Consider the following 23,226-nt stretch of genomic DNA (forward strand, 5'->3'; position numbering starts at 1 on the left):
GGGTGGTGAGATTGTTGTGAAATGTTGCGAATATTTGTTGTTTTGAGGCAAGAGTACAATGCGATACATTAAAAAAAATTATAATTTACAGTAAGAAGTAAAAAAACATAAGTCAACATCATCATTTTATGCCATGTCATATGATGTAGATGATCATGGTGACCATGATTATCCTTGGCAAATTTTTCTGCAGAGGTGATTTGCCATTGACAGTGTCTTTATAAGACGGGTGACCCCAATCATTATCAGTACTCCTCAGAGATTGTCTGCCTGGCGTCAGTGGTCACATAACCAGGACTTGTGATATGTACCCGGCTGATCATATGATCATCCACCGCCTGCTCCCGTGGCTTCATGTGATCAAAGGGACTAAAGCAGGTGCTACACCTTGCCTGAGGAGGCACATCTGCAGGCCAGTGGAGGGGAGGAGTGTCTTACACCTCCTTTGTTACACAGAGACGTGCCTCCACCCCACACCCAAAAAAAGTAGGTAGTGCAAAAGGAGTGCAAGATGAGTGGATAACCTGTATGTGCACCCTGAGGGGCACTTTGACCCTTCCTTCCTTCTGGTGTAGATACTCAGTTCATTGGAAGAAGGTTGCAGTCTCAAGCCAAAAATTAAGGGGGCATGGAATTCATATCCTTCTCTGCTTGTTCAGTCTGCCTTCCCAATGAATGAGGTTCAATCTGCCTTTCTTCTGAAAGAATCGAGTCTCTCCTGCCATTGAATTAGATTTTCCCTTCACTCCCAAAGTTCAAAGTTCAGAGTGTCTAAGTATGTATGTGTCACAATATACAACCCTGAGATTCATTTTCTTGTGGGCATACACAGTAAACACAAATAACATAATAGAATCAATGAAGACTGCACCCAGCAGACCAGGCAAACAACCAATGTGGAAGAAAAACACAACAATCTGTGCAAATACCAAAGAGGATGAATAAATAATTAAACAAATGAATAAATAAGTATCAGTAACATGAGATGAAGACATGAAAGTGAGTCCATAGTTTGGGGGAATAGCTCAGTGATGTGGCAAGTGAAGTTCAGTGAAGTTATTCCTCTGGTTCAAGAACATGATGGTTGAGCGGTAATAACTGTTCCTAAAACTGGCAGTGTGGGTCGTGAAGCTTCTGTACCTTCTTCCTGATGGCAGCAGCGAGAAGGGAGCATGGCATGGATGGTAGGAACCCTTGATGACAGCTTTTGATCTATTGAGCTATTGATAGTGGGAAGGGTCGCTTGATGTGGTGGGACAGGCCAATATGTTTCTCTTCCCAGCACTGAGTGTCCAGTCTGATGGTGCTCGCACCTCTTTGACCTGATTCAATACGATCTCTCGGACTGGAGGGATGGAGAATACATATTACGTAATAGAATCAATTAGCTTTCAAACAAGTAGAGAGGGACAATTTGGAAAATATAGTCAAGCAGGATGAAGATAGGTTGAGTGAGAAGGCGCAGAGGAGATTTACCGGGATTCTGTCTGGGTTATTATTTAATTATTGAGATGCAGTGCGGAATAGACCCTTCCAGCCCTTCGAGTGGCACCGTCCAGCAATTTCCCGATTTAAACCTAATCTAATCATGGGAGGATTTACAATGACCAATTAACCTGCCCAGTGGCACATCTTTGGAGTGTGGGAGGAAACTGGAGCACCTTGAGGAAACCCAGGTGGTCACAGGGAGAACATACAGACTAGTTTCAGACAGCAACAGGAATTGAATCAAGTCTCTGGTCCCGTCATAGCGCTACACCAGCTGCTAAGCTACCGGAAGGTTGAGTGAGCCATAGCTTTTCTCTTTGGAGTGAAGGAGAACGAGAAGTGACTTGATAGAGGTGTACAAGATGATAGGAGGCATTGATTAAGTGGCCAGCCAGAGGCCTTTTCCCAGGCAGAAATGGCTAATACCAAGGAGCATAGTTTGAAGGTAATTGAATGCAAGTATAGGAAGGATGTCAGAGGTAGGTTTTTTACACAGAGAATGGTGGGTGAATGTTGCTAAAGTGGTGGTAGAAGCAGATACCTTCGGGACATTTAAGGGACTCTTTGACAGACACATGGAGGAAAGTAAAACGGAGGGTTATATAGGAGAGAAGAGCTTAATTGATCTTAGAGTAATTAAAAGGCTGACACAACCTGGTGGGCCAAAAGCACCCACCACTCTCTCTGTAAAGAACTTACCTCTGACATACCACTCATACTTCCCCCAATCACCTTAAAATCATACCCCTCTCATATTAACCATTTTTGCCCTCAGATAATTCCTTGCCCGAATTGTGCTGCAATTTTCTATGCTCTGTGTTGTATATTCTTTGGTCCAGACAGCTAGCTCTGTGTTTGAGGTTTCTCTTCTCAGAGATGTAGACTGACCTGCTGAGTATTTCCAGCATCTTCTGCTCTGTTTTAGAACATACAATAGAACATAAGGCGGTAGTGTGGATATACATCTCCACCAAAGGAGGTGTAAGGCGCTCCTTCCCTCTGCTAGTCTGCAGGTCACCCTTGGGCAAGGTGTAGCCCCCCAATTAGGGTCATGTGAAGCCAAGGAAGCAGATGGTGGATGGTTGTTCGAGCAGCTGGTGCAGATCACAAGTCCTGGTTATGTGACCACTGACACCAGACAGACAATCTTTGAAGAGTATTGATAATGGCTGGGGTCACCCGTCTTGTAAAGACACTGCCCAGAAGAAGGCAATGGCAAACTACTTCTGTAGAAAAATTTGCCAGAACAATCATGGTGATGGAAAGAGCACGATTGCCTGTGTCATTTGATGTGGCACATAACCCTGGGAAAAGGACTGTGACTATCCACTTTATTCCTGTCTCTCATGACGTTATAAACTTGTAGAAGGTCAGCCCTCAGAATCCTTCAAGCCCAGGGAAAACAGTCCTAAGCCTACCCAGTTTCTCCATGTAACTCAAATCCTCCTGTCCCACCATCTTTTCTTTTTTGTACACTCTTTAGCTTAATCACATCCTTCCTTTTGTACGGTGACCAGAAACACACACAATATGCCAACTGTGGTCTCCGCAACATCAGCAAATGACATCCCAGCCTTATACTGAATGCAACTGTGGTGAACTACATATACCTGTCTGGACACGCCCCTCTGCTGACTGCTCCTGTGGCTCCTCCCACTGACCCCTGTATAAAGGACTATCATTTGCCTCCCATCTCCGAGAGTTATTGATGGTGCATCAGCAACTTTCTTCATCACTTTGTCCACTTGACTCACCTGACTTTGCACATGTACAACCAAATGAAGTGATGTTTCTGTGGACGATAGTGCACCCACAAAACAGACATCACACACAGCACATATACCAAAATATTACCACAAATAAGTTAGTAAAATATAATTTAAATGAAGGTAGTGAGCAACACAGGTGAACAGTAAACTGCACAGTAAATTTAAACTAATTTAGCAGGGGGATGGGAAACTGAGTGAGAAGGCCGAGGATGGGGCATTTGGTATACAAGCAGAGGCAGTGTGTAGTGAGACCGTCATAAAGGACAGGCAGATGATAGGGCAAAATTGCCGTCAGCGGGATGAGTTGCGGTGTAACAGGGGGACTGCAAGGGTGGCGAACGCAGACTGAAGGAGTTATATTTGAATGCACGCAGTATATGAAATAAGGCGGATTATCTTGTAGTGCAGTTAGAGGCCGTGACATTGTGGGCATCACTGAGTCTTGGCTGAAAGAAGATTATGGTTGGGAGCTTAACATCCAAAGATACACATTGTGTTGAAAGGACAGGCAGGTAGGCAGACGAGGTAGTGTGGCTCTATTGGGGAAAAAATGAAATCAAATCCTTAGAAAGAAGTGACATAGGAACAGAAGATGTAGAATTGTGGGAAGATTTAAGGAACTGCAAGGTTATGAAGACCCTGATAGAAGTTATATAATTATATACAGGCATCTGAAAAGAGGCCAGGATTTGGGCTACAAATTACCAAGGGAGGTAGAAAATGCATTCTCAAAGGGAAATGTTATCATAGGCATAGGGGATTTCAATACGCAGGTGGATTGTGAAAATCAGGTTGGTGCTGGATCCCTAAAGAGGGGAATTGTAGAATGCCTACAAGATGGCTTTTTGAGCCCATCAGTTATTTTCGATTGGGTGTTGTGTAATGAACCAGATTTGTTTAGGGAGCTTAAGGTAAAGGAAACTTTAGGAAGCAGTGATGACAATATGATAGAATTCTCCCTGCAACTTGAGACAGAGAAACTAATGTCAGACGCATCGGTATTACAGCGAAGTAAAGTGAATGTTAGATTACAGAGCCATGAGAGAGGTGCTGGTCAAAATTGATTGGAAGGGGACTCTAGCAGCAATGACAGCAGAATGGCAATGGCTGGAGTTTCTGGGAGCAATCTGGAAGGCGTAGGATAGACACATCCCAAAGAAGAAGTATTCTAAACGCAGGATGAAACAATCGTGGCTGGCAAGAGAAGTCAAAGCTAACATAAAAGCAAAAGAGAGGGCATAAAGTAGAGCAAAAACTAATCAGAAGTTAGAGGTTTGGGAAACTTTTAAAAACCTACAAAAGGCAACTAAAAAGCCATAAGGAACAAAGAGATGAAATTTGAAGGTAAGCTAGCTAATGATATCAAAGAAGATACCAAAAATATTTTTCAGATATATAACGAGTTAAATAGAGGTGAGAGTAGATATTGGACTGCTGGAAAATGACGCTGGAGAGGTGGTAATGGGGGACAAGGAAATGGCAGATGAACTGAATAAGTATTTTGCATCAGGTCTTCACTGTGGAAGACACTAGTAGTGTGGTGGAAGTTCAAGAGTGTTGGGGCAGAAGTGAGTGGAGTTGCTTTTACTAGGGAGAAGGTGCTTTATGAAGCTGAAAGGTCTGAAGATAGATGAGTCACCTGGACCAGATGGACTACACTCGAGGGTTCTGAAAGAGGTAGCTACTAATGTGAAGGCATTAGTAATGATCCTTCAAGAATCACAGGATTTTGGCATGGTTCCTGAGGACTGGAAAATCGCAAATATCAATTCACTGTTCAAGAAGGGAGGGAGAGAAGCAGAGGAAAGGAAACTATAGGCCACTTAGGTTGGGAAGACATTGGAGTCGATCGTTAAGGATGAAGTTTCAGGGTACTTAGAGGCATTTGATAAAATCAGCCAAAATCAGTGTGGTTCCCTTAAGAGAAAATTTTTCCAGACAAATCTGTTGGAATTCTTTGAGGAAATAGCAAGCAGGATAAACAAAGGAGAATCAGTAGATATTGTTTACTTGGACTTTCAAAAGGCCTTTGACAAGGTGCCATTTATGAGGCTGCATAACAAGCTATGAGCCCATGGTATTACAGTAAAGATTCTAAGAATAGATTTTTCTCCCCATTTAGAAAATAGTCAATGCCTTAAGGGAAATAGATCGAAAAATAGATAGGAACCACAGGAGATGCTTGTGTGGATCAATGAAGCCTGTGAGTAAATGTGTCCACTTCAAAAAACACTTGTGATACTTTAATGACATTTGTGACCTATACATCACATTTCCTGCTCCTAGTGTCGTATTATTTGTTCCGAGACACCTGATTTCACCCCCAGATTACTGGCAGTTTTGCTAGTAGGGTTTTTATTTAGAGATTATTAGGATTAGTTTAGTTTCCATGGATGTTCAATTATAAAACTGACCACTAGCTTCCATAGTATCTAGGATATCTTCAAGGAGAGATCCCTCGAAAAGGCAATGTCCATCATTAAGGACCCCCAGAACCCAGGACATGCCCTCTTCTCATTGCTACCATCAAGAAGAAGGTACAGAAGCCTGAAGGCACACACTCAATGATTCAGGAACAGCTTCTTCTCCTCTGCCATCTGTTTTCTGAATGGACATTGAACCCATGAACACTTCCTCACTACTTTTTAATTTCTATTTTTACACTACTTATTTAACTCTCTCTCTCTTTATATATATATATATACTGTAATTCAGTTTTTTCTCTATTATTATGTATTGAAAGGTACTGCTGCTGCAAGGTCAACAAATTTCATGACATATGCTGGTGATACCAACCCTAATTCTGATTCTGATTCTGAGCTGTTCCACAATGGTGTATACCTCAATTCCATTAGCTAATTCATCAGATTTTTAAAACTTAAATTATAAACACGAGAGATTTTGCAGATAAATCCAGAGTAACACACGCAAAATGCAGGAGGATTTCAGCAAGACAGGCAACATCTATGGAGAGAAATAAAGAGTCATAGTTTCTGGTTGAGTCTGCTTGTCTGGCTGAGACCTGCTGTGTTCCTGAATTCTTTTGATCCTACTCCTTCTGGCGTTTGTGTGTGTTACAATGAAGGTACAATATTTAATCTGCCCTCTCATTTTTTGCAGTTTTTAATCTGTACCTTAACCCTTGCATCTTTCCACTTTTTTCTCCTTGGGCATTGCTCCTGGCAAGGTAAATGAACACTGACGGAGTAAGGAGTGGTAAATATTTACCTGCTGGCCTGGCTTTATGGGCGAGAGTGTAATTCCTTGTGTGTTGATTACTGGCAGGATCTGATTTCCAATCACCGTGGCAATGATCTGACCTTGGGCATTAGTCAGAAGCTGAGGGGTAATTGGTTGCACTTGGATGCCTTGAGTCCCGCCTGCATTTTGATTGGATGGTACTGTAGGGTTCGACATTAAAGGGATTGTCCCAATTATCTATAACGAGAGAAAAAAAGGATATAAGGAAAAAGATCAGCAGGAAATTCAATATGATTTTCTCCACTAGCCCTCCTGTTGAAATATTTAACAGTATTGAGTGCACTGAACAATACATTATAAATTCAGTTGCCTTAGCTAACTCATGTTCCTGACAAAGTGCCCACTGAGTGTATGTTCATGGAGTTCTGCTGCTGTTGTCCATCCACTTCAAGGTTCCATGTGTTGTGTGATCAGAGATTCTCTTCTGTGCACCACTGTTGTACAAAGTTCAAAGTAATTTTATTATCAAAGTGCATATTCATGCCATATACAACCCCGAGATTAATTTTTTACGTGGTTATTTGAGTTATTGTCACCTTCTTGTCAACTTGAACCAGTCTGGCCATTCCCCTCTGACCTCTCTCACTAACAAGGCAGAACTGCTGCTCACTGGATGGTTCTTGAATTTCACACCATTCTCTGTGAACACTAGGGACAGCTGTGCGTGAAAATAGGGTGAATGTCGATGGGCTTTTCCATTGTGGTTGGGTGAGATTAAGGTTAAGACCATAAGACAGAGGAGCAGAATTAGGCCATTTGGCCCATCGAGTCTGCTCGACCATTTCATCATGGCTGACCCATTTTCTCTTTCAGACCCTACCTTTCGCCCACCTCCATATCCCTTCATGCCCTGACCAATCAAAAATCTATCAATCTCTGCCTTAAAAATGCATAAGGACTTGGTTTCCACAGTTGCCTGTGGCAAAGAATTTCACAGATTCACCACTCTCTGGCTAAAGAAACTCCTCCTCATCTTTTTCTAAAAGGGCACCCCTGTATTCTTAGACGCTCCCACTATAAGAAACATCCTCTCAACATCCACTCTATCAAGGCCTTTCACATTTAAGAGGTTTCAATGAGGTCACCCCTCATTCTTCAGAATTATATTGAATATGGGCCCAGAGCCATCAAAACCTTTTCATATGACAAGCCATTTAATCCTGGATTAATTAAGGGTGGAAGGTGAAATGTTTAAGGGGAACATGAGAGGGAACTGCTTCACTGAGAGGGTGGTAAGGGTGTGGAATGAGCTGCCAGCACAAGTGGTGAATGTGGGTTTGGTTTCAACATTTAAGAGACATTTGCTAGGTAAATAGATGGGAGAGGAATGGAGAGCGATGGTCTGGGTACAGTACAATGGGAGGAGGCAGAGTATTTAATGGAATTTCCTGTATGTTAGTGAATAGGGCTTACAGGCCTATGTGTGAACTTCCTCAGTAAGATGGCTATGGAGGCTAGGTCATTGGGTATATTTAAAGCAAAAGTTGATGAGTTCTTAATTAATAAGTGTGTCGAAGGTTATGAGGAAAAGGCAGGACAATGGGGTTGACAGACAATAAATCAGCCATAATGGCAAGCTGGAACAGATTTGATGGACCAAATGGCCTAATTCTGCTCCTTTGTCTTAAGTCTTTAGATGCACACAACTCCAGACTAAAAATAAAGAGATTAGCTTTATTTCTTATGAGTACGTCGAAAGTAGTGAAATGCACTACTTCCATCAACAACCAACAGAGTTCAAGGATGTTGCCTGCTCTGGAAGACCTGAGTTATAAGGAAAGATTGAATATGTCAGGGCTTTATTCCTTGGAATATAGATGGTTGGGAGGCATACAAAATTACGAGGGGTATAGATCGGATAAATGCAACCTGCTTTTTCTACTGAGATTGTGTGGGACTACAACTTGAAGTCATGGGTTAATGGTGAAAGGTAAAAAGTTTAAGGGGAACATGAGGGGAAAATTCTTCACTTAGAGGGTAGTGAGAGTGTGTAATGAGCTGCCAGTGCAAGAGGTGCATGCAAGCTCTATTTCAACATTTAAGAGAAATTTAGATAGGTACATGGATGGTAGAGGCATGGAGGGCTATGGTCCCGGTGCAGATTGATGGGAGTAGGCAGTCTAAATTGTGCTGTACTTTTCTATGGCTCTATGTGCTGGAGGCAGCCTGCTTACGGTGTCCACATTGCTTGCTGACAACTTACTAACCCTAACCCTGACCCGTACATCTTTGGAATGTGGGAAGAAACCAGACTTGAACCCCGGTTGCTGATGCTGGTGCAGCGATGTGTTGCACTGACTGTGCTGCCCTGAATGGAATGTTGTGCTCTAGAAAGGCTGGTTATGGACAAAAATCTCTTCGCAATAGTGAATTCTAACCTGCACCTCCGATTCTTGTTTTCATTCATAGTAGGTTTAATATTTACTCATTTTTAAAGACTGGTTCTACTGTGGTATCTCAGCAAAAGCAAAAGGAACAAACCTGCCAAATAAAGATTTAAGAGAAAAGCGAAATTATTCATTTTATCCAAGAAACAGTGAGGAGTAGGCTTTTCCGTCCCCTTGAGCCTTGCCCAGCAATCCCCAAATTTAATCCTAATCATGGGACAGTTTATAAACTCCAATTAACAAACCAACTCATATGTCTTTGGACAGTGGGAGTAGACTGGAGCACCCGGAGGAAACCCATGCAGTCACAGGGAGAACGTACAAACTCCTTACAGGTAGCGGTGGGAATTGAACCTGGGTCCCCTGTACTGTAAAGCATTGTGCTAACCACTATGCCTCTGTGCTGCCTGAGTCAGAAAGCTGCAGTTCATGTACTTTTATATATAATTGGAATACAATAACAATTTTAATTTTATAAATAATTATATGAAACTGAAGTCTGGAAGTAGTACATGGTAAACATATTCGAATGTATGTGTTTTCTTCACTCTAATCCACAACCTATGGACTCACTTTCAAGGAACCTTCTGCTCTATTATGAATAATGGTTCAGCATGGATTAGATGGGCCAAAGGGCCTGTTTCCGTGCTGTAGTGGTCTATGACTCTATGCTTCTGTGACTGTACAAACTCATGTTCCCAGTATTTATTTATTTATTTATTATTACCATAAGACAGGGGAGAAATTAGGCCATTCAGCCCTTCAAGTCTGCTCTGTCATTCCATTATGGTTGATCCATTTCCCTCTCAAACACATTCTCCTGCCTTCTCCTTCTTATATTTCATGCCCTGATGAATCAAGAACATAACAATATCCACCTTAAATGTACCACTTTTTTGTGTTTGTGCAGATTGTCTTTGTTTGCACATAAGTTGTTTCTCAGTCTCTCTGTGTAGCTTTTTCATTTATTCTATTGTATTTTTTGCTCTACTGCCAATGCCTGCAAAAAAATAAATCTCAAGTGTATGGTGATGAATATGGATTTTGATAATAAATTTACTTTGAACTTTAACCAATGAGGGCAGAGGGTGTCTTATTATCACAATGTATTTCATAAACAGCGAAATCTTAAAAATATGGGGCAGAGTAGTGAAGGATTGAAGCATATGATATTGAAAAGGCTTGCTGAGGGAAGGATTTGGCTTTGAAGCTCAATGCTGTGTTTTGACGATGAGAGATGGAGCATGTGTATGTGTGCTTTTATTTTTCTGCTGATGCCTGTGACCAGTATTATGACCTGATTATGTCGGGGAGTCTCAGCAGCGGAGATACTGCAGATGATGCTTCCCATCAGCCCCATTCCTGAATAATGACCTGTACAGCCACAGGCTTGTTGCAAAGCCCAGAATCCATCAAACCTCATTAGCACCAGAGTCCTTTGTAAACAAATAAACATTATCTCCTCAGAACAGTGAGGGAGCCCCAAAGCACTGAGCCTTCTTTAATTCAATCAACAGATCTATTTGCCTAACATTCTTGTCTAAATCAACTGCAGAATGAAAAATACATTCTGTGGCCACTTTGGGGGTGGCACAGTGGTTCACATGAGGTACCCATAATCCAGGTTCAATTCCTGTAAGGAGTTCTCCCTGTGACCACATAAACTTCTTCAGGGTGCTCCAGTTTCTTCCCACAGTCCAAAGTCATACAGGTTGGTAAATTAATTGGTTGTTGCAAATTATCCTATGATTAGGCTAGGATTAAATTGGGAGATTGCTGGACAGCGTGAGTCGAAGGGCTGGAAAGGCAAATTCTGTGCTGTAAATCAACAAATTAATAAAGAGGTAAATCCTGTACCTAACAGAGTGGCCTCTGAATGTATGTTTGAGGTCTTCTGCTGCCGTAGCCCATGAACTTTGAGGTTTGAGGTCTGCTTTCAGAGATGCTCGTCTGCACTCCACTCTTGTAATGCATAAAAACACAAAATGCTGGCAGAACTCAGCAGGCCAGACAGCATCTCTGGGAGGAGGTAGTGACGACGTTTCGGGCCGAAACCCTTCATCAGGAGTAATGCATGGTTATTTGAGTTACTGCTTGAAGCAGTCTGGCCAGTTTCCTCTGAACTCTCCATTTTCCACACACTGGATTTTTTTTTGTTTTTCCACACTATTCTCTGTAAAGACTAGAGACTGTTGAGTGTGAAAATCCCAGAAAATCAGCAACTTCTGAGACACTCAAATCACCCTAAATGGCACCAACAATCGTCAAAGTCACTTAGATCATATGTGCTTCCCATTCTGATAACATCTGAACCTCTTGACCATGTCTGCACACTTTTATGCAATGAGTTGCTGCTACATGATTGGCTCATTGGTATTAATGAGCAGGCGTACAGCTGTACCTAATAAAGTGGCCATGGAGTGTATCTTCATGAATCTGGATAAATGTGAACATTTGATTGATAACTCATTTAATTCTGCATACAAAGTACATTTTAAATCAGGAGCCGCTTGTTAAACAAGGCACTGTTACTAATGGAAAGGAGCTTCTTGGCAGCCTTAACCTAACATTAGCAGTTAATCTATGGGAAAACTTTGATAAGATCTTACAAGGCTTCACTGCACAGTGGCGATAATGGCCCAGCTTTTTATCTTAATACACCTTCTGTTGCTTATTGTCTTTACACCTCGAAGTACCAGGCAATAAAGCATTGAACACCTCACTCAAGCAGTGTCGCTTTTCATGGACACAATAAGTTTAATAGCACTTATAAGCTGTTTTCTACATGAAAATGACATCCTAAACGCTACAAGCATTAACCCTAAGGGCAGTGAAAAATTTAGCAAGGGAAGCTTATTATTGTTCGGAGGATTAAAGACACTAGGGATAAAACAGGAAATAATGACATGGTTGCTGTTTTTTTTCTTTATAAGTTTGAAATGAAAGAGAAGATTGGGTGCTTGGTTTGACTGCTTGCTTGTAGGGTTGTTTGCCGAGCCTGGTGGTCAGGTCACAAATGTCTTGTCACCAATCGACGTGGCATCATAAGTGTGGAATCGAGTGTTGTTTCTGCCCAGTGCTCGTGGTTATATTGGTCTGACTCTTCTGAATGGATGGTGGTTGCACTGGCCCCCGGCCAACTGGATAGCTGAGTGTTCTCCACCGGCCCATATCCCCAGTTATCAGTTGCTGTGAGCGGTGGATCCTTCGGACCCAATTAACAATTCTTCAAACATGAGAAAAGGTGAGGTTGGAGGAACAACACCTCATATATTGTCTGGGTAGTCTCCAGCCCCTTGGTATGAACATCGAATTCTCCAACTTCCGGTAATTCCCTCCCTCTCCCTTCACACATCCCAGTTTCACTCTGCCTCCACCTCCAGCTGCCTATCACCTCTCTCATGATTCTGCCTTCTTCTACTACACAGTGCTTTCACCTTCCATTCCTTCATCACCTTTCCTGCCTATGACCTCCCTGCTTCCCCTCCCCACCCTTTGATCTTTCCTCTGATTGGTTTTTCACCCCCCCACTTCTTTATAGGGCCCCTGCCCCCTCCCTCTTCAGTCCTGACGAAGGGTCTCGGCCCGAAACGTTGACTGCTCGTTTCCACGGATGCTGCCCGACCTGCTGAGTTCCTCCAGCTTGTTGTATGTGTTGCTTTGACCACAGCATCTGCAGTGTACTTTGTATTTACCTTATATTCTGTCTAGGTAGCCTCCGGCCCAAAGGAATGAACATCGATTTCTCAAACTTCCAATAATAGCCCCCACCCCTCATTCACCACTCCCCATTCTTGTCTCCCTCTCACACCCTCTCTTTTTACTTGCCCGTTACCTTCCTGTGCTCCTCCCCCTTCTCTTTCTTCCACTGTCTTGTACTCTCTCCTATCAGATTTCCCTTTTAGAGAATACGTACACAATGCTGGAAGAACTCAGCAGGTCAGGCAGCATCCGTGAGAAAAGAGTAGCCAACGTTTCGGGCTGAGACCCTTCATCAGGCATCTTCAGTTGTATTTTTGTGCTTAGATTTCCCTTTTCCAGCTTTTTATCTCTTTCACCGATCAACTTCCCGCCTCTCTACTTCAACCCCTTCCTCTCTCCTGGTTTCACCTCTCACCTTATACTTCTTCCTCCACTCCCCCCAACTTCTAGTCTGTCTCCTTCCATCTTCCTTTCCAGTCCTGATGAAGGATCTCAGCCTGTGGACTTTTTTCCATGGACGCTACCTGGCCTGCTGAATTCCTCCAGCACTTTGAGTTTGTATTGCTTCCAGTTCTTCATTAGTATTACCTGTGCCAACTTTAATTTAACACTGGTGCACTAGGGGACCCAGAACAGAGGTTAATGGTTGCTATCTAACGACCAAATGCCAAATCTGTACCATCTGTAAATCTGACCTGTAATGGCAAAACTAAACCATTATAGTCACTGGGATCTACCCAGTCCATAAGACTATGAGATTGAAGTCAGTGATCATAATCCTGATTCTGAATCATATTCAGATTCTGATTCTGACCTGAGCAGGTAAACGCTCTCCTAAATATTTTGTTTGATGGCCCTGGGCCTCTACTCCTTGGAATTCAGAAGAACAAGGGGTGACCTTGCTGAAAGGCCTCACAAGAGTGGATGTAGAGAGTATGCTTCCTGTGGTAGGAGCATTGAGGACCAGAGGCACAGCCTCAGAATAGAGGTGTGTCCTTTTAGAACATGGATGAGGAGAAATTTCTTTAGCCAGTGAGTGGTGAATCTGTGGAATTTGTTGCCACAGGTGGCTGTGGAGGCCAAGTCTCTGGGTATATTTAAAGCAGAAGTTGATAGATTCAGGGCATGAAGAGATATGGGGAGAAGGCAGGAGATTGGGGCTGAGAGGGAAAATGGATCAGCCATGATGACAACACACACAAAATGCTGGTGGAACACAGCAGGCCAGGTAGCATCTACAGGGAGAAGCGCTGTCGACGTTTTGGGCTGAGACCCTTCGTCACTCCTGATGAAACGTCGACAGCGCTTCTCCTTATAGATGCTGCCTGGCCTGCTGCTTTCCACCAGCATTTTGTGTGTGTTGTTTGAATTTCCAGCATCTGCAGATTTCCTCGTGTCAGCCATGATGAAATGGCTGAGCAGACTTGATGGGCCAAATGGCCTAATTCTGCTCTTATGATGTGAACAGACATGCCAGAATGAGAAGGGGAGTAGAACTGAAATGGTTGATCAAGGTGAATTACACACCATTTCACAAACTCACTCACATGCACAGTATGTGCATCCACTAAATCAACCACATAAACTATCAATCACACGCTGTTACTCAATCCACCATCCACCCCCATTGTCTCCTTTTCTACATAAACCCCAACTTCACACCACTGTTGGCATCCTCCTCCCTCCCAGCCTCTTATAAAGTGCATGATATTAGCAAACTTACAAACAAAAGACAGTGGACACGTTACTCAATATCCTTCATCAAGTCCATTTGGATTAAAACAAGAGAGTACATATTAAATTAAATACAGACACGATCTCCCGTAATTTAATATCACTCAAACTGTATAAACTAAAATTTGCAACATTTCATCGCTTAATCGAGAGATAAAAAGTAAATTAATAAAGTCTACCAGTGCATGTTTGAAAGCTGCCACGCAGAATGAGATTCCAACGGTATTAGATCACAGTTGCTAGGGACAATATTTCTCCTGGGCCTGGGTCTTGCAGAGCTGCATAGAAGCAGGACCAGAGGGCACAGCCTTAGAATAGAAGGATGTCCCTTTAGAACAGAGATGTGGAGGAATTTCTTCAGCCAGAGGGTGGTGAATCTGTGGAATTCACTGCCACAGACGAGTGTGGAGGCCAAGTCATTGGATATATTTCAAAGCACAAAGTAAATGTTATTATCAAGGTACACTTATGTCACCATATACAACCCTGAGGCTCATTTTCTTGTGGGCATACTCAATAAATCTATAGAATAATAACCATAACAGAATCAATGAAAAACAACCCAACTATGGTGTTCAACCAGAGTGCAGGTCAACAAACTTCATAAGTACAAAATGGAGAAATGATAATAATAAATAAATAAAGAATAAATATCAAAAACATGAGAGGAAGAGTCCTTGAAATTGAGTTCATTGGTTGTGGGGACATTTCAATGATATGGCAAGTGAAGTTATCCCCTTTGGTTCAAGAACCTGATGGTTGAGGGGTAATAACTATTCCTGAACCTGGTGGTGTGAGTCCTAAGGTTCCTGTACCTTCTTTGTGATGGCAGCAGTGAGAAGAGAGCATGACCTAGGTGGTGGAGGTTGTATAGAGGTTCTTGATTAGTAAGGCATCAAAGGTTATGGGGAAAAGGCAGAAGAATGGGGTTGAGAGAGATAATGAACCAGTCAATGGTGGTGCGGACTTGATGGGCTGAGTGGTCTAATTGTACTCCTGTGTTTTATGGTCTTCTCTCAGACAGGATCACCCTCAATTTCAGAATAATTGCAAACTGTTTCTGTTGATAATGCCATATGTGGCATTGTGAAAAATCAAGAAAACTACTTTCGGCCAAGCGCTAAACCTCTTATTTTTGGTAACTGCAGTTCCTAAACACACTGTGGGAAAAGATAATTGGCTGCATTGCAAGGTTCCTGAAAGTGCAGGTGATCACAAAAGACATACTTTCCCTGGCAGACAGCCTTCAGAATCAGGTGCAGGGTCCTCTGACTGTTCTCCATCTCATGCCCTCGTTTCTCACTGCCAGCAGAAACAGTTTGTAGCTCTGCTAAGCAGGAGAGTAATCCAGTCTTTGATACTGAGAGAAGTGCTGGCACCTGCATTTGCTACTTAAATTTTGTAATGGTGATGTACAGCATGATGCATAGCTCCCAGTAGGGACCTGGAATCTAAGAGGTCGATAGATTTTTGATTGATCAGGGCATGAAGGGATACGAGGAGAAGGCAGGAGATTGGGGCTGAGAGAAAATTGGATCAGCCATGACGAAATGCCAGAGCAGATTCGATGGGCCAGATGGCCTAATTCTGCTCCAAAATCTTATGGTCTTATATTATGGACACTTAATATTCCTAGGAAGGCACATGGATGAAAGAAAAATAGATGGCTTTGTAGGAGGGAAGGGTTAGATTGATCCTGGAGTAGATTAAAAGGTCAGCTCAACATCATGAGCCAAAGGTTTCTTACTGTGCTGTAATGTTCTATGTTCTTTCCTATATTCCAGCTCTGTTTGATTTCCCACACATCTTTTGCATCAGTCTGGTTTTATTTTCAGACTAGTTTGGATGTGAGTGTCCTGCTGAGAGAGTCAATAATTTCAACTGAAGTGCTTAGTACTCTTATAGATTAGGGATGGGTGGCCACTGTCATGGCCAATCTATCTCAACAGAGTTATTGATCACCCCTTTGCAATGTTTAAAGTGGCACAGCGTTTGTCTACTTCGGAGACACTAAGAGTAACTGCTCTGATCACTGCCACTGTGATGAGATTGTCCCATTTCGAGACCGGGAATGAGAAGGTGTTGCAGATCAATCACTTTGATTTCGGGCTGGAGGTAGTGGAGATGTAATAGCAAACTCTCATTTGACATAGCTTTTGGCATCACGGTTATTGAGGTTCCATTCTGTCATGGTTTGGATATGACTTCAATCCCATCCAAACCCGTTCCACAGGGCCCATTGCACCAGGGAAGTCTGATTCAGTTGAATGAAGGTGAGATTGTTGTGAGATATCCACATTTTAAAGATCAGCTTTATTTGTCACGTGTGTTTCGAAACATTGAAACATAAAGTGAAGACTAACTGCTGAGTATGGAGGGGCCACTGTACAGGATTGGAAAAAGCTGCAGAAGTTTTTAACCTCAGCCAGGTCCATCATGGGCACTCGTCTCCCCACCATTGAGGAGATCATCAAAAGGCGATGCCTCAAGAAGGCAATATCCATCATGAAGGACCCCCCACCACCCAGGACATGCCCTCTTCTCATTGCGACCATCAGGGAAGAGGTACAGGAGCCTGAAGACACATAATTAACGTTTCAGAACAGTTTCTTCCACTGCACCATCAGAACTCATGAACACTACCTCACTATTTTTGCACAACTTAATACTGTAATTCCTAATATAGTTACTGGTGCCGCAAAACAACAAATTTCATGATATATATATATATAGAGTTATAGAAAAGTACAGCACAGAAACAGATCCTTCAGCCTATCTAGTTTGTCTGTGCTGAACCATTTAATTTGCCTGGTCCCATTGAACTGCTCCTGGAATATATCCCTCCATACACCTGCTATCCAAACTTCTCCTAAATATTGAAATAGAGCTCGCATGCGCTGACAGCTCATTCCACACTCTCACCACCCTCTGAGTGAAGAAGTTTCCCCTCCTATTCCCCTTAAATGTTTCATCCTTAACTCATGACCTCTAGTTGTTGTCCCACCCAACCTCAGTGGAATATAAATCGGTGAATTTATAGAAGATATCAGTGATAATAAGAGCATAAGATATAGCAGCAGAATTAGGCCTTCAGCCCATTAAGTCTGCTCCACCATTCAATCATGGCTGATCCAATTCCTCCAGTTATCCCCACTCCCCTGCTTTCATCCCATACTCTTTGATGCCCCGGCTAATCAAGAACCTATCTATCTCTGCCTTAAATACACCCAATGACTTGGCCTCCACAGCCGCTCATGGTAACAAATTCGATAGATTTACCACCCTCTGACTAAAGTAATTTCTCCACATCTCTGTTCTAAAAGGACGTCCTTCAATCCTGAAGTTGTGCCCTCTTGTCCTAGACTCCCCTACCATGGGAAATAACTTTGCCATATCTAATCTGTTCAGGCCTTTTAACATTTAGAATGTTTCTATGAGATCCCCCTCATTCTCTGAACTCCAGGGAATACAGCCCAAGAGCTGCCAGACGTTCCTCATACAGTAACCCTTTCATTGCTGGAAGTATTCTGGTGAATCTTCTCTGAACCCTTTCCAATGTCAGTATATTCTTTCTAAAATAATGAGCCCAAACGTGCACATGATACTCCAGAAAGATTTGATTCTGAACCTGATACTGACCACAGTCTGAGGATTGTGCTGGGGGCAGCCCGCAAGTGTCACAATGCTTCTGGCGCCAATGTAACATGCCTATACTCACAACTTACTATCAGTATGTACAACTGGGCCTCTTACCTAAGAAAGGATGTGCTGACATTGGAGGTGGTTCAAAGGAAGTTCACAAAAATGATTCTGGGATTGAAAGGCTTGTCATTTGAGAAGTGTTTGAGAGCTCTGGGCCTGTACTCACAGGAATTCAGGAGAATGAGGGGTCACCTCATTGAAATCTATAGAAAGGTGAAAGGCCTCGATAGAGTGGATGTGGAGAGGATGTTTCCTATGGTGGGAAAGACCAAGAACAGAGGGCATAGCCTCAGAATAGTGGGGCATCCTTTTAGAATGGGGATGAGGAGAAAAATCTTTAGCCAGAGAGAGGTGAACCTGTGGAATTTGTTGCCACCGGTGGCAGTGGAGGCCAAATCTTTATGTATATTTTAGGCAAAAGTTGGTATATTCTTGATTGGTCAGGGCATGAAGGGATTTGGGGAGAAGGCAGGAGATTGGGGCTGGGAGGGAAAATGGATCAGCCATGCTGAAATTGCCATGTGGACTTGATGGGCCAAATGGCCTAATTCTGCTCATATATATTATGGTCCTGTGCCCAAATCCACAACTTACCCTCTGTACGTCTCTGCCTTTGAAATTTAGAAATACTTAACCTGAACACAAGTTGTGTTGTGGCATGGGTTAGGTAGAAAGTTTAAAACGTTTATAAAAGCAATTGCAAACTTTCTTTTGACATAAAAGGCAGATAAAGAACAAATTGCATTACTAACTATGGAAGACTTCATTTTGGATTTAATTTGTATTTTTATTCCTCGTTTAACCTGGCTGTCACAATGTTGCGTGAGTTCGCCTCTCTGGAGCCTGGTTGGCACTTAATGAGATCATTACTCATTTAAGGTGACAGTATGGCTGACACTAGATTTATTTTTAATTGAACTTGTGACATTTTTATAAAGGTGGTGTGTGGCAATCAAATATTTTCACTCGCACACAGAGGGCTGTTAATGGTCTTGGTTCCCCTCAAGTAGTTAGGGAAAGAGATGTCTGAGTTCCTACAACCCGTCTCCAGTCACTGTACCCTACTGGAGCCTGTGGCACGACAGAGATTAAACATAAAGATTATTTCTTACACATAAGACTAGATACAGCAAGAGTCTGAGGAACCCTAGATTTTTTTTATATGGTTCCGGATGTGATGGCCTTAACAGAGATCTGATCTCACCATCATTGAGGCTGTCTGGGGTTATCTGGAGAGACAGAAGCAAGCCAGGCAGCCAAAGTCTGCAGAAGGACTGTGGCAAGTTCTCCAAGATGCTTGGAACAAACTACCAACTGATTTTCTTATAAAACTGCTCAACAGTGTGTACCTAAGAGAACTGAGGCAGTTTTAAAGGGTGGTCACACCAAATATTGATTTGATTTAGTATTTTGCTGTTTACTGCTCTTTATGGGATTTTATTGATATTCAGAAACATTTAATTTCATTATTTCTGAAAGCACCTTCACTTTACAGAATTTTCTACACGTGCTTAAGATTTTTGCTCAGTACTGTATACAGTGAAATGTTTCAGTTGTGTCAAACCAGATCAGTGAGGATTGTGTTGGGCAGCGTACAATTGTCATCATGCTTCCAGTACCGACATAGCATATCCACAACTCACTAAGCCCAACCGGCAAGTCTTTAGGAAACCAGAGAAACCCACATGGTCGTGGGAAGAATGACTCCTTTCAGACAGTGGTGGAATTGCACCCGGCTCGCTGCTGCTGTAATAGCGTTAGGCTAACCATCACAATACCGTGTTGCTCCAAAGAATCCATGAACACTGTAAACGTGGGGGTCACATTGACAACCCTGTCTGCCCCATTTGTCCTGATAAGCAGGAATTGAACGCCAATTGGTGATCGCTGGCACTGCTACAGTGTTACGCTAACTGCTGCGTTACCGTTCCACCTCAGATTAGCTTCAGTTGTCACATAGACATCAAAACATTGAAACATACAGTGAAACGCGTCACTTGCATCAACGACTAACAGAGTCTGAGTTTGTGTCGAGGGCAGCCCGCTTCCAGTGCCGACAATGCACACCCACAACTTACTAACCCTAACACGTACGTCTTTGGAATGTGGGAGGAAGCCGGAGCACCCGGAGGAACACAGAGAAAATGCTGGAGGAACTCGGCAGGCCAGGCAGCATCTATGGAAAAAGTATACAGTCAACGTTTCCGGCCAAGACTCTTTGGGAGGACTTGGCATCTAGAGGAAACCCACGTGGTCACGGGGAGATCGTACAAACTTTGAGGGGATTTGAACCTCAATCTCTGGTGTGGTAAGGTGCACTACCATGCTGCTCAATTGATCGTTATCATATAAAATCCTGGGTGTCACCCTTGAAGAAACCAAACAGATCATGTACCTTGGTATCAAAATCCAGAGTGATCTGTGTTGGAATGGTCAGACACATCATGCAACAGTGAATACACTAGGAGTCCTAAATTTTCTGAGATGCAATTTCCATCATTGTTCAACTTCTGTCAAGGAGAAGTTGTACCTCACCCTTGTTCGGCCACATCTGGAATATGCGGCTGCTGCATGGGACCCATACACAAACAAAAACACTACTTCCATCGAGCGAGTCCAAAGACAGGCAGCCCGATTTGTCACAAATACCTATGAGAGAACAACGAGTGTTACCTAGCTTTTGAATTCATTAAAATGGAACTCTCTCCAAGACAGACGTGAAGCACACTGTCTGACCTGTTTTTACAAAATGTTAAATGGTCAGCTTGACGTAGACTACCAATCCTACACCAAACCCAAACCTATTTGGAGCAGTTGAGGGCACTCATTTCAATTTGAAATACTAACTACCAAGTCAGATGTGTACAGCAATTCATTCTTCCCCTGCACAATTAAAGCATGGAATAATCTTCATCCTACCATAGTCACAAAATCAAACCCAATTAAATTTAAGACAGCTTTGCTTCTTCAAAAATCTCCTTCTTAAGTCCACCCTCCACCACCTCTAGTTTAAATTCCATAAGGAATATTTTGGAGAACCAAGAACCCAGTTGTTGATCAGCACCTACATCCTTGGATCATGAATGCCCATGTAATCTCCATGTAACAAAGTAATGGGACATTAAAGATGCACAGGAAACTAAACCTCAAGAAATTTGCCCGTTGAATTGGATCAGGTTGAGCTGTGGTCTCCATCGAGGTCACGGCTCCGACTATGTGTGCTGTCAACATCGGAACCCAAGTGTGGAGGAAAGACAGACTCCACTGTAAAGACGGTGACTAGAGTCTATTCATAATAATTCTAAAAGAACGTTAGTGGCTTTGCTGAGTGACGCTGTGAGAAGCAACATTCTCAAAACTAAGACCCCGTGATTACTTTAATCGGGTGTCTGCATAAATAATTAACACAGAATCCCCAAGTTTATCAAAATAAATTTAACAAGTTGGAACAGGAAGCATCAGAAGACCGCATTACAAAGAATGAGTCGCTCAAAAAAAACACAAGGAATTCTAAAGGACTAACAATTCTTGTTAAACAATTCAGGTGCTCTATAATCTTCTGAGCCAATTTCTCTCTGGCGCCTCACACAGGCCTGAAGAGATTACACAGGCATAGTTTATTGATTCATGGGGCAAGTTTTGGGAGCAGTGCATGGAATTAGTCATCGGTTTAGGATTTAAGGACAGAGGTTAAGAGGTCAGGGCCAGTAAATGAAGGGTCAAGGTCAGGATCCATCGTTAAGGACCGCTATCACCTAAGACACATTCTCTTCTTATTAGAACCATCAGGGAGAGATTCCAGGACCCCGAAGACACCCAGCTTCTTCCCCCCCAACATCAGATTTCTGAATTGTCCATGAATGTGTTCTATTTTTGCTCTGTTTTTGCATTACTAGTTTTTGCATATACACTTCTTATTGTAAATTTCTCTTATATTTTATGTATTGCTGTGTACTGCTGCTGCCACAAAACAAGATTCACGTTAAATGTCAAGCAGCATCCATCATCAAAGATCTCCAACAACCAGGTCATGTTCTCTTCCTGCTGCTGCCATCGGGAAAGAGGTACAGGAGTCTTAGGTCTCACATACCAAGGTCAGGAACAGTTATCCCCCCTCAACCATTGCGCTCCTCCTTCAAGACTAGAATGTAAAAGCAGGGATCGATGCTGAGGCTGTAAAAGGCATTGGTCAGACCGCACTTAGAGCACTGTGGGCAGTTCTGGCAACTTATCTAAGAAAAGTCGTGCTGATGTTGGAAAAGGTCCAGAGGAAGTTCACAAGAATAATTCTGGGAATGAAAGGCTTAACGTATGAGGAGTGATGAAGAATGAGGGGAGATCTCAAAGAGGACTATCAAATATTGAAAGGACTAGATAGAGTGTATGTGGAGAGGATGCTTCCTGTAGTGGGGGAGTCTCAGATCAGGGGGCACAGTCTCGAATAGATGGACATTCCTTTACAATAGGGATGAAGAGGGATTTCTTTTACAGTAGATATATTGTAAATACCTGCAAGAAAATAAATCTCAGGGCAATATATGGTGACATATACTACTTTGATAATAAACCTGATTTTAAATCTCATCCCAGTCCTCAGTTAGACACTGCAAGTCCATTTCTTGTTTCGAATGTCAAGTGTGCCCCACTGATGTGCCAGGAATGTGGAGAAGAACATGCTTGGTGGGGAGTAGAGAGGGATTTGGAGTACTCTGCTGTTCCATTTACCTCTACAATGAGAAGTGACACTTTTACTCTCTGGATCTCTCCATACAACCGTACTCTCTGATCCAGGCTTTTTTTTCAATGCCCTGTTGAAACTACAGATTTAATCTTTGTTCAAAAGCATGATGACAAGACGGACAACTGAATTCTTTTTAAGGAGTTTCTAGTTGAATTGGGTAAACAAACAATTTTACCAAACTTAAATAACAGAATAATTTCTAGACTGCTTTTAAAAAAGAAAAAAGAAAGGAAGATTAGCTTTATTTGTCATATGTAACTTGAAACACATAGTGAAACACACACAAAATGCTGGAGGAATTCAGCAGGTCGGGAATAAGGAGGGGAATAAGCAGTTGAGACTTTGGGCTGAGAACCTTCATAAATACATTGTTTGCATTCCACAACCTACAGACTCACTTTCAAAGACTCTCCGACAGATATTCTCAGATTTAGTAATCTGT

The 23,226-nt window shown here is 42.5% G+C and overlaps 1 protein-coding gene across 1 annotated transcript in view; it reads right to left on the bottom strand.

The window, feature by feature from the left end:
- Nucleotides 1–23,226, bottom strand: part of pou6f2 (POU class 6 homeobox 2) — a 632,671-nt gene that overhangs the window by 68,440 nt on the left and 541,005 nt on the right. Inside the window, exon 7 of the mRNA XM_059984603.1 lies at nucleotides 6,486–6,695. Coding sequence (XP_059840586.1) covers nucleotides 6,486–6,695 — 210 coding nt within the window. The remainder of the gene's footprint in view (nucleotides 1–6,485; nucleotides 6,696–23,226) is intronic.

The sequence above is a fragment of the Hypanus sabinus genome, chromosome 1 (assembly GCF_030144855.1).
Source record: "Hypanus sabinus isolate sHypSab1 chromosome 1, sHypSab1.hap1, whole genome shotgun sequence".
Classification (NCBI taxonomy): Eukaryota; Metazoa; Chordata; class Chondrichthyes; order Myliobatiformes; family Dasyatidae; genus Hypanus; species Hypanus sabinus.